Source organism: Saccopteryx leptura, chromosome 4 (assembly GCF_036850995.1).
Source record: "Saccopteryx leptura isolate mSacLep1 chromosome 4, mSacLep1_pri_phased_curated, whole genome shotgun sequence".
In the NCBI taxonomy this organism is placed as follows: domain Eukaryota; kingdom Metazoa; phylum Chordata; class Mammalia; order Chiroptera; family Emballonuridae; genus Saccopteryx; species Saccopteryx leptura.
Genome location: NC_089506.1, coordinates 193,271,748 through 193,283,903, shown reverse-complemented (window position 1 = coordinate 193,283,903; position 12,156 = coordinate 193,271,748). Strand labels below are relative to the sequence as shown.

General features: G+C 45.6%; 1 protein-coding gene and 1 pseudogene across 1 annotated transcript in view; one reads left to right on the top strand and one right to left on the bottom strand.

The window, feature by feature from the left end:
• RCC1L (RCC1 like) overlaps positions 1-7,850 on the bottom strand; it is a 51,299-nt gene extending 43,449 nt beyond the window's left edge. Inside the window, exon 1 of the mRNA XM_066382452.1 lies at positions 7,440-7,850. Coding sequence (XP_066238549.1) covers positions 7,440-7,772 — 333 coding nt within the window. The 5' untranslated portion in view covers positions 7,773-7,850. The remainder of the gene's footprint in view (positions 1-7,439) is intronic.
• Positions 7,851-11,116: 3,266 nt separating this feature from the next.
• On the top strand, positions 11,117-12,079 carry LOC136404313 (small ribosomal subunit protein eS4, X isoform-like; annotated as a pseudogene).
• Positions 12,080-12,156: the final 77 nt, after the last annotated feature.

Genomic DNA, 12,156 nt, shown 5'->3' with positions numbered 1-12,156 from the left:
CTCTCCACAGCCCTGCATAGCCTTGAAAACTACCGTATTTCCCCATGTATAAGGTGCACCTTTTTTTGAAAAATTTAGGGTCTAAAAACTGGGTGCCTCTTATACAGTGGCTGAAGATTTTTTTACTTGCATTTCCTGCTTTCTCACACTTGTTTTTGGGCTCATTGTTGAAGACAGTGATTTGTCATCAGACACAGATGAGGACAAACTAATGGATGGGATTTTGACAGTGATGAGGAGTTGTACGAATTTTATGATGAATAAAACTTGAGCCCTGGCTGAATGGCTCGGTTGGTTGAAGCATCGTCCCAAAGCAGAGAGGTTGCTGGTTCGATCTCCGGTCAGGGCACATACAGGAACATATGTTCCTGTCTCTCTCTCCCTCTCTCCCTTCCTCTCTAAAAAAAAAAAAAAAATCAATGAAATAAACATTTTAAAAAATAAAATTTATCTTTTTTTATTTATTTTATTTATTCATTTTTAGAGGAGAGAGAGAGAGAGAGAGAGAGGAGGGAGGAGCAGGAACCATCAACTCCCCATATATGCCTTGACCAGACAAGTGCAGGGTTTTGAACCGGCGACCTCAGTACTCCCAGGTCGACACTTTATCCACTGCGCCACCAGAGGTCAGGCTAAAATTTATCTTTAAAAAAATAAAAAGTAAAACAGATTTTATGCAGTACATTTTTTTTTTCAAATTTCGGGTCCCAAAATTAAGGTGCGTCTTATACTTGGGGGAATACGGTAACAGTTTACCAACACGTTGAAAATTAGCAATCTGGGAGCCACTGAGAGTGGCAGAATTCTAATGGGACATCAAAGCCCCATTCCCAGACAATTCTCATTTGAACTATTTGGTGGTTCCCTGGAAGGCTCCACTTGCAAGGTTGTCTTTATTTGGCCTGACCCCTTAGCAAAGATGGAGAGATTTATTGTTTACAGGCAATTAAGGAAATCTCTGTCCAATTACTGGTTTTCCATGTGGCCACACATGACAAAGAATGTAAACTTTACCAAATTAGTTCAAAGAAGTCACTATACAACAAACAGCAACAACAACAAACCCTGGGGAGGTGGGAATCCTTTATTTCCAGGGTTGCCACCTTGTATCAATTTTAATGTCCAGTTTTCAACAAGAAAAAACACAAGTGATGGAAAGAATAATAAATTATAGCCCATACACAAGAGGGGAATTAAAGCAGTCAACAAGAAACTGTTTCTAAGGAAGCCCAGATGTTACACTTAAGACAAAGACTTTCAAGTCAACTATTTTAAATACATTCTAAGAACTAAAAGAAACCACATGTGAAAGCAATGTCCCACCAAACAGAGAATATCAATAAAGAGACAGAAATTATAAAAAAGAACCAAATAGAAATTATGAGGTTGAAAAGTACAGAAACTGAAATTAAAAATTCACTAGATAAGCTCCTATCAGATTTGAGCAGGAAAACTTGAAGATTGAGATTGAGAAAACTGGTCAATTGAGATTATCCAGTCTGAGAAACAGAAAAGTAATGAAGAAAAATACACAGCTTCCATCATACACGTAATAGAGTCCCAGAGGAAAGGAGAGAAAGGGGCAGAGTGAGTATTTGAAGAAATAATAAGGTATGGCAGATGAAATGAGTAGGAGCACAAAGGATTTTTAGGGCAGTGACTATAATCTCTATAGCACTGTAATGATGGATAGATACATGACATTACACATTTTCCAAACCCACAGAATATATACCAAATGAAACCCAATGTAAACCATGGACTTTGGGTGACTGTGATATGTCAATGCAGGTTCAACTGTAACAATGTACCAATGAGGGAGGGGAGTTTTGAAGATGGGAGAGTTAGGTTGATACTGGGGAGACTATGCTTGTGTGAACAAGAGATATATGGGAAATCTGTGTAGCTTCTGCTCGATTACAGTGTGAATCTAAAACTACTCTAAAAAATAGTCTTAAAAAAAAAAAGAATGGCCCAAAGCATTTCAAATATGATGAAAACATTAACCTAAAATCCAAGAAGAAAAATGATTTCCAAAAAATAAATTCAAGACATCCACACCTAGAAACACTCTCAAATCAACACTAATCAAACTCTCAAAAGCAGAAGACAAAGACTCTTGAAATCAGCGAGAGAAGTAACAAGAAACATCACATAAGGGAGATCCTCAATAACATTAGTAACTGATTTCTCATCAGAATCGATGGAGGCCAAAATGAAATGACACATTCAAAGTGCTGAAAGAAAGAGAACTATCAACCAAGAAATTTATATTAAGCAAAACCACTTTTAAGAATAAAAGGTAACAGCCTGACCTGTGGTGGCGCAGTGGATAAAGCATCAACCTGGAATGCTGAGGTTGCTGTTTTGAAACTTTGGGCTTGCACGGTCAAGGCACATATGAGAATTAATGTTTCCTGCTTCTCCCCCTCCTTTTCTCTCTCTCTTTCTCTCTCTCTCTCCAAAAACTGAATAAATTTTTTAAAAATATAAAATATAAAATAATGGGTAACAAGGTTGGCTGTTGAAAAAAATAAAATGAAAATTAAGTGTTAGCTAGAATGTAGGAAAATTGTGGGAATGTAATGTGCTGCACTACTGTGGAAAACAGTTTGGGAGTTCCTCACCCAAAAGGTTAAAAATAAAATTACCATACGATCCAGCAATTCCACTCCTACGTGTATACACAAAAGAATTGAAAACAGAGACTCAGATATTTGTACACCAGTGTTGTTTGCAGTATATTTCCAACAGCCAAATGGTAGCAACAACCTAAATGTCCACTAACAGAAGAATGGATAAACAAAATGTGGTCTATACATACAGTGGAATTTTAGTGGTAAAAAGGAGTAAATTTCTGATACATCCTACAACATGGATGAACCTTGAAGACATTATGCTAGCCTGACCAGGTGGTGGCGCAGTGGATAGAGTGTTGGCCTGGGACGCTGAGGACCCAGGTTCGAAACCATGACTGTGGGCTCATCTGGCTTGAAAACAGGGTTGCTAGCTTGAGTGTGGGAGCACAGACACGACCCCATGGTCACTGGCTTGAGCCCAAGTTCGCTGGCTTGAGCAAGAGGTCACTGGCTCGGCTGAAGCCCCTAGGTCAAGACACATATGAGGAAGAAAGCAATGAACAACTAAAGTGCCGAAACAAGTTGATGCTTCTCATCTCTCTCCCTTCCAGTCTGTCTGTCCCTTACTCTCACTCTCTCCTTCACCAAAAAAAAAAAAAAAAAAAAAAAAAGGCATTATTCTAAGTAAAATAAGTTAGATACAATAGGAAAATATTTTTTGTTTCATTTATATGAAATATCTATAATAGGCAAATTCACAGAGACAAAAAATAGATTACCAGTTACCTGGGACTGGGAATAGGGGAAAATGGGGAGTTATTGCTCAATAGTCACAGAGTTTCTGTTTAGGCAATGAAAAAGCTTTAGAAATAGACAGTGGTGGCCCTGGCCGGTTGGCTCAGCGGTGGAGCGTCGGCCTGGCGTGCAGGGGACCCGGGTTCAATTCCCAGCCAGGGCACATAGGAGAAGCGCCTATTTGCTTCTCCACCCCCCCCCTCTTCCTCTCTGTCTCTCTCTTCCCCTCCCGCAGCCGAAGCTCCATTGGAGCAAAGATGGCCCGGGCGCTGGGGATGGCTCCTTGGCCTCTGCCCCAGGCGCTAGAGTGGCTCTGGTCGAGGCAGAGCGATGCCCCGGAGGGGCAGAGCATCGCCCCCTGGTGGGCAGAGCATCGCCCCTGGTGGGTGTGCCGGGTGGATCCCGGTTGGGCGCATGAGGGAGTCTGTCTGACTGTCTCTCCCCATTTCTAGCTTCAGAAAAAGACAAAAAAAAAAAAAAAGAAATAGACAGTGGTAATGGCTGCACACACTGAAATAATTGATGTCAATGAATTATACTTAAAATATTGTTAATATGGGCCTTGACCAGTTGCCTCAGTGGATAGAGTGTCGGCCCAGTGTATGGACATCCCAGGTTTGAATCTCAGTCAGGGTATACAAGAAAAGCAACCATCTGTGCTCTCCCCTTCCCTCTCCCCTTTCTCTCCCTCTTCCCCTCCTGCAGCCAGTGGCTCAATCGGTTCCAGGGTTGGCCCACGCATTGAGGATAGCTCACTTGGTCTAAGCGTGGGCCTCAGGTTCTAAAAATAGCTTGGTTGATACAGCATCCACCCCAGAGAGGTGTGGCCAGGTTGATCCCAGTCAGAGCACATACAGGAATCTGCCTATCTCCCCTCCTCTCATTTACAATATGGCAAATATTTTTACAACAATTTGTGTGTGTATTTTTCTGAAGTGAGAAGCAGGGAGACAGAGAGACTCCCACATGTGCCTAACCTGGATCCACCCGGCATGCCCACCAGGGGGTGATGCTCTGCCCATCTGGGGCATTGCTCCACAACCAGAGCCATTCTAGCGCCTGAGGCAGAGGCCATGGAGCCATCCTCAGCACCGGGGTCAACTTTGCTCCAATGGTGCCTTGACTGTAGGAGGCGGAAAGAGAGACAGAGATGAAGGAGAGAGGGAGGGGTAGAGAAGCAGATGGTCGCTTCTCCTGTGTGCCCTGGCCAAGAATAGAACCCAGGACTTCCACACGCCGAGCAGACATTCTACCACTGAGTCAACTGGCCTGGGCCTTTACAACAATTTTTAACCAAAGGCCAATGACTGTATACTTTAATAAGTAAATTATTTTATATAAATTATATATCAACAAAGCTAGTTTTTTTTTTTTTTTTTTTTTTTTTTTTTCATTTTTCTGAAGCTGGAAACAGGGAGAGACAGTCAGACAGACTCCCGCATGCGCCCGACCGGGAACCACCCGGCACGCCCACCATGGGGCGACGCTCTGCCCACCAGGGGGCGACGCTCTGCCCATCCTGGGCGTCGCCATGTTGCGACCAGAGCCACTCTAGCGCCTGAGGCAGAGGCCACAGAGCCATCCCCAGCGCCCGGGCCATCTTTTGCTCCAATGGAGCCTCGGCTGCGGGAGGGGAAGAGAGAGACAGAGAGGAAAGCGCGGCGGAGGGGTGGAGAAGCAAATGGGCGCTTCTCCTGTGTGCCCTGGCCAGGAATCGAACCCGGGTCCTCCGCACGCTAGGCCGACGCTCTACCGCTGAGCCAACCGGCCAGGGCAACAAAGCTAGTTTTAAAAGAAGGCAAGGATGTTGGATTTCACTATTTCTATTTAACACTGTACTGAGTTTCTATCTGGTGCGATCAGGCAAGAAAAAGAAATAAAAGGCATTCAAATTGGAAATGAAGATGTAAAACTGTGTTTACTCACAGACAACATGATTCTATATGTAGAAAATCCAAAGGAATACACAAAATCTATAGAGGTTCAGCAAGGTCACAAGATATAAGGAGATCAATGTATAAAAACCAATTGTATTTCTATATACTAGCAATGAACACCCCAAAACTTAAATTAAGAGTAAGTTCTATTCACAGTAGCACCAAAATGAATAAATTGCTTGGAAATAAATTTAATGAAAGAAGTGCACGAATTGTATATATACTGAAATCTATGAAACATAGTTGAAAGAAATTATAGATCTAAATAAATGGGAAGCTGTTCACAGATGAGAAGGCAGAAAATTGTTAGATACTATTGGGTCCAAATAGATCTACAGACTCAACACAATCCTTATCAATATCCCCACAACTATTGTGGCAGAAATTGGTGAGTCAACCCTAAAATTCATACAGAAAAGCAAAAGACCCACAAGAGCCAAAACAAATTTATAAAAACAACAACAGCCTGGCCGGTTGGCTCAGTGGTAGAGCGTCGGCCTGGAGTGCAGAAGTCCCTGGTTCGATTCCCAGCCAGGGCACACAGGAGAAGCGCCCATCTGCTTCTCCACCCCTCCCCCTCTCCTTCCTCTCCATCTCTCTCTTCCCCTCCTGCAGCCGAGGCTCCAGTGGAGCAAAGATGGCCCGGGCGCTGGGGATGGCTCCTTGGCCTCTGCCTCAGGCGCTAGAGTGGCTCTGGTCGTCCCGGTCGGGCGCATGCGGGAGTCTGTCTGACTGTCTCTCCCCGTTTCCAGCTTCAGAAAAATACAAAAAAAAAAACCAACAACAACAACAAAGTTGGAGCACTTACATTTCCCAATTTCAAAACTTATTAAAAAGGCTACAGTAATCGCCTGGGCCAGATAGCTCCGTTGGTTAGAGCATCGTGCCAAGGCACAGAGGTTGCCAGTTCCATCCCTGATCAGGAACAACTTGATGTTCCTGTCTGTCTTTCCCCTCTTCCTCTCTCACTGAAATAAATAAAAATTAGAATAAAAAGCTACAGTTATCAAAAGAGTATAATTTTGGCATAAAGACAGACATATAGATCAATGGAACAGAACTGAGAGTTCAGAAACAACTGATTTTCAACACAGTGTCAAGACAATTCAATAAGGAAAGAATAATCTGTCCAACTGATAAAGCTAGGAAAATTAGGTACAAACAAACAAAAACCTTACTCACACCATACACAAAGAAATCAACTCAAATGGCTGGCTACTGGACTTAATAAAAACTTTTGCTCTTCAAAGGTCACTCTTAATAAAAAAAGAAAAGCCACAAACTGGCAGAAAATGTATGCACACATCATATGTGATTAAAGGCTTATAGCCAGAACACCTTAGTAACTTACAACTCAATAGTAAGAAGTAAACAACCCCACTTTTCATGTACATAGAGTTTAAATTCCCTGTTTCTCTTGATCTTCCCTTTTCAGTGAAAAGATCGTTTGTATCCTTGACAGAAGCCAGAAGCCAAACTGGTCAAATCTGCTGCTTTTTCATTACCTACCAATATTTCCACAACTATCCATCCGTAAGTATCCACTTTTGCTGAGGGCTGACGTCCAAGATCACCGCCCCGCTAAAGCTGTCCTTTGCCGTGATCTTTCCCAATCTGAGTCAAGTCAGAGGCCTATGCAAACCATTCCAGTGTGTTCAGACCGCTCTCCCTTCCTCTCACTCCCGTCACTGTCACGGCTCACGTTTCCTTTCCGAGCTGTTCAGATTCCAGCCGGCCCACACGTTCTCTGACCTTCTGAAGTGGCCTTTCCTAACGCCGGAACTTCTGGAGTCTCCCTGGCCCAGTGCGATTCCCACTGTCTGTGCACCTACAAGCTATGGGACCTGGGGCCTGTCCCTTAACCTCTCTGAGCGTCCCTTTCGTTCACTATAACTGTGGTGACAACCTCCACTCCCGGGATGATGTGCAAAGGACACGACCCGGCCACAACACCAGACACATTTATTTCAGGCACTCTGTGAATGGCAGCGCCCCGAACGCCTTCTCCTCCCAGGCCTGCTGCCCGCTCGGAGGTTGTCCTCCCCGAAGTTTGACAACCCAATGTCGCCAACTTCTCGAAGGTGGCCAAGTGCGGCGGGAGGAGAAAGGAAGGAGCTGTGACCCGAACCTTTTGATCCAGCTCCAGGCGGTAGGGCACGGGCTGGATCCTGCGGCGCGGCCTCGAGCCGCCGCGGAGCTGGGGCTGGGACCCGGAGCCCGGCAGCACGAAGGAGGGCACGCCCAGCGCCCCCGAGAAGCTGAAGCCCCACACGAAGATGCGGTCGACGCGAGCCGCGCGCTCGCCCACATACTGGAATACGGGCGCGTCCGCCTCGGCCTCCGCCACCTCGCGCCGGCTCCGCGAGCGCCCGGCCGCAGTCCAGTGCCCTCGCCCCCGCCCCGGCCCGGGCCTCGGCCTGCTCAGCCAGCGCCCCAAACGAGCCACCGCCGCCAGTGCCATTCTCTGCTTCACGCTTCAGAAGCCCATGGGCGCCGCCATTTTGCGTGACCCTTGACCCCACGCCCCGGCGGAAGAACCTGCGACCACGTTTACTACGGGCTGAAGGCAAAGGCGCTGAGGGCAGCCGAGGGCAGAGAAGGCTGGGCAGTACGAGTATCGCGGAACCGGTATGAGCGGGTCACCGGGACCCTAGCCCTGCCTGCTCAGTGCAGCATCTTTGTCTGACCTCCAGCAGGTGGCCTCAACTCACTTCCCTTCCCGCGCAATGCCAGTTTGCTGAGCATCTGTTCCAGAGGGCGCTTTTAATTTTTGAAAGGCCCTTCGCTTCTTAGCAGTCAGCAAGGGTAAAACTTAAGGGGTGGCACACTCTTCGCAACTCCAGTGTAGGGCTCTCCCCACCTTGTTTTACTCCCTTTGCCACTGTCCCTCGTCATTTCCTATCCAGTTGTAGCTGTACCTGCTTCTGTGAGCTACCAAGCCTCTCAGTCGACAGTGCTCCAGCCAGTAGAGTGAGCTCTTACAATTGTCATTTGCTGCCCAAAAGCCTGCAGCTATTCCTGCTGCGTCCACTGCATCCTCCCCAGTGTCACCTCGACCCTCACTCAGCCTGTATCGCCACATGAGTCAGGTGGTTAAACTGAGAATTTTTTTTTTAAATTTATTGATTTTAGAGAGAGGAAAGGAGAGGGAGAGAGAAACTGATGTTTCTGTATGTGCCCTGACCGGCAATCTCTGTGTATTGAGATGACGCGCTAACCAACCCAGCTATGCCGCCAGAGCTCAACTTGTAATTTTTGAAACCTAGTACTGTTTCAGGCCTCCCTTCTTTGCCCACCGTGGAATGCCCTGCCCACTGCCTCCTCTCCCTGCAGATGTCTGGCAAACTCCTACTCATTTTCTAAGGTCCAACTGCAACATCTCCTCTGAAGTTCCATGAAGGCAAGAACTTCAGTTTATTCAGATTATCCTCAACAATTTTGTACTAGAGTTAAGCATGAAGCTAGGAACTAGGGATGCCCTCATAAATGAATGACTCAAGAGTGTAGGGACCTAGGTTCCAGTCCTGACTCTACTACTAACATGCTACATGGTGTTGGGAAATGGTCTCCCTTCTCTGGATCTCGCCTCCAAAATAAACAGGTAAAAAAAATTAATACATGAAATGAATTTTTTTTCATAAATGAGGTGGACCTTATGGCCTGTAGGATCTCTTGCGGTCCATTATGATCCATGATGGCATTCCCAGATGCTAGTCCCAAATGCTGACGGCATACTATTTCTTCCCTCCTTTACTTTCTTTTTTCTCGTTCTCCTTATTTTGCTTGATACCAAAAACTAATCCAATTTTAGTATACTCCCAAGACCAGCTACTTTGTTGTCTTAGAATGTGCCGTGTATTCTGTCTGTGAAACATGTTTTTACTGTTCCGTGGAGAAATGTGGTTGATATTTTACCATTCTGTGGGGCTGTTTTATAGAGGGTGATGAGGGAAAACTTACTGGTGATCATGTGTGGTAGCCATGACACTGCTCCCCAAAGGTCCCCAACTACAGGGAACATAATTAGCCAAAGCTATGAGATCAGTAGTCTGCTGGGCTAGGAACTCTGTCCTCTGTTTACACTGAAGTCATGTTCCCAAGGACTGAGCAAGGCAAGAATACACACTCTGGCAGACCTGTTTCGGGGAAGCATGGACTCCTAAATGGTCAGCTGTGGCTGGAGGACTCCCCAGTAGCCTTACCAAGCCTTCCTTAGAGTATACGGCACTGTAGGACACCTTTATTCAGCCTCCCCTCTCTCTGTCCCTCACCTAGTGTCAGATTTTCATTTTGGCCTGATGGCTCTCCCAGCTTTCCCATGCTCCGCCAACCTCCATTTTCTCTTACAGAGGTATTTTCCCTAATAAAATCCTTGCCAATTTAATTCTGTCTTGATGTTTTAGTTCTTAGTTCTCAGAGGATACAACTAACATACGAGGAAACATTTGAGCCAAGGCATGAAGAAATGAAAGTATGAGCCATTAGATAGCCTGAGAAGAATGTTCTTAGACAAGGGCCCAGTCAGTACAAAGGCCCAGAGATGGAAGGCTGCTCAGGCATGTATGCTGCTCACAGACCCAAGCAGCTTAAGCTAACTCAAAACAATGCTGCGCAACTCTTAGGTTGTTTTTGTTGTTGTTGTTGTTTTGTATTTTTCTGAAGCTGGAAACAGGAAGGCAGTCAGCCAGACTCTCGCATGCGCCCGACAAAGGATCCACCCCGCATGCCCACCAGGGGGCGATGCTCTGCCCATCTGGGGTGTTGCTCTGTCACGACCAGAGCCACTCTAGTGCCTGGGGCAGAGGCCAAGGAGCCATCCCCAGCGCCCGGGCCATCTTTGCTCCAATGGAGCCTCGCCGCGGGAGGGGAAGAGAGAGACAGAGAGGAAGGAGAGGGGAGGGGTAGAGAAGCAGATGGGCGCTTCTCCTGTGTGCCCTGGCCGGGAATTGAACCGGGATTCCTGCACACCAGGCCGACGCTCTACCACTGAGCTAACTGGCCAGGGCCTCTTAGGTTGTTTTTGATAGATGATGATATCCACAAAAAACTTCACCTTTGCCATGGTTAGCTAAGTCCCACAACTTCATTACTAGGTTATAATAAAAGCAAGTCTTTCCTGACCTGTAGTGGGGCAGTGGATAAAGCATCAACCTGGCACACTGAGGTTGCCAGTTCAAATCCCTGGGCTTGCCTGGTCAAGGCACATACAGGAAGCAACTATTAAGAGTAGCTGCTCCCTGCTTCTCCTCTCTCTTTCTGTCTCTCTCTCCTCCCTCTCTACAAAAATCCATAAATAAAATCTAAAAAATAAAAGAAAGCAAGTCTCAAGCCAAATTTTGTCACACAGACATTTATTTTAAAACACATATTAGAAAACAGGGATCATATGACCTGCAAAATCTTTAAGTTCAGGAAAGTTTCAGCTCTCTAGCCTTATTAGATGCACCTACCAGCCTGTATATAAAAGATTTTCTCAAAACAGAGAAGTTTGTTTCCCTTTTAACAGCAGTTGGCATTATACCTGACAGACTTCTTAGAGCTCACCCTTCAGGTACCATCTCTAAGAGTGCAGGCTTCACTGATCCTTTACCGTGTTCATGCAAGGGAGGGGAGAGAGCTCAAAAATCTGCTTTCAAAGTCTCGTCTACCACTAATTTCACAAATGAAAGTCTATCTCTCACATTCTCCCAAACCGGCTGTGTAAGGAATCTGTGTATTGCCTCTCAGCTCTCCAAATCACTCTTCATTGCCTGCTTTGGGAAAATAAAGCTGGGCCCTTTAAATAATTTTCTAGGAAACATATAAATGAAAGAAGCCTTCATTCCTGGTTCCAGGTGCATCTACTGTCCCCACAAGCTGAGAGGATGTCTCTCTCTCATCATTTCCTGAGGAACAGACTGAAGTATGCCCTACAGGACATGAAGTAAAGACCTGCATGCAGTGGTTTATTAAGATCAATGGCAAGGTCCAAACTCATGTAACCTACCTTGCTGGTTTTAAGGTTGTCATCAGCATTGACAAGACTGGAAAGAATTTCCATCTGATCTATGACACCAAGTATCACTTTGCTGTGCATCATATGACACCTGAGGAGGCCAAGTACAAAGTTGTGCAAAGTGAGGAAAATTTTTGTGGGCAAAAAAGGAATCTCTCGCCTGACCTGTGGTGGCGCAGTGGATAAAGCATCGACCTGGAAATGCTGAGGTCGCCGGTTCGAAACCCTGGGCTTGCCTGGTCAAGGCACATATGGGAGTTGATGCTTCCAGCTCCTCCCCACCTTCTCTCTCTCCTCTCTCTCTCCGTCTCTGTCTCTTTCTCTTCCTTTCTCTCTCCTCTCTAAAATGAATTTTTAAAAAAAATTAAAAAAAAAAGAAATCTTAAAAAAAAAAAAAAGGAATTTCTCATCTGGTAACCCGTGATGTTCACACCATCTGCAACCCTGATCCCCTCATCAAGGTGAAACACACCATTCAGATTGATTTGGAGACGGGCAAGATTACTGATCTCATCAAGCTTGACACTGGTAACCCATGCATGGTGACTGAAGGTGCTAACCTGGGAAGAATTGGTGTGATAAGCAACAGAGAGAGACATCCTGGTTCTTTTGATGTAGTTCATGTGAAAGATTCCACTGGCAACAGCTTTGCCACCCGGCTATCCAACATTTTTGTTATTGACAAAGGCAACAAACCATGGGTTTCCCTTACCCATGGAAAGGTATCTGGAGAGAGAGACAAGAAATTGGCACCCAAACAGAGCAATGGGTGAAATGAGATCTAGATGACATGACAGGAAGAGTCTTTGTACCTAATTAAAGGTAATGCAGCAAATAGATAGATAGATAG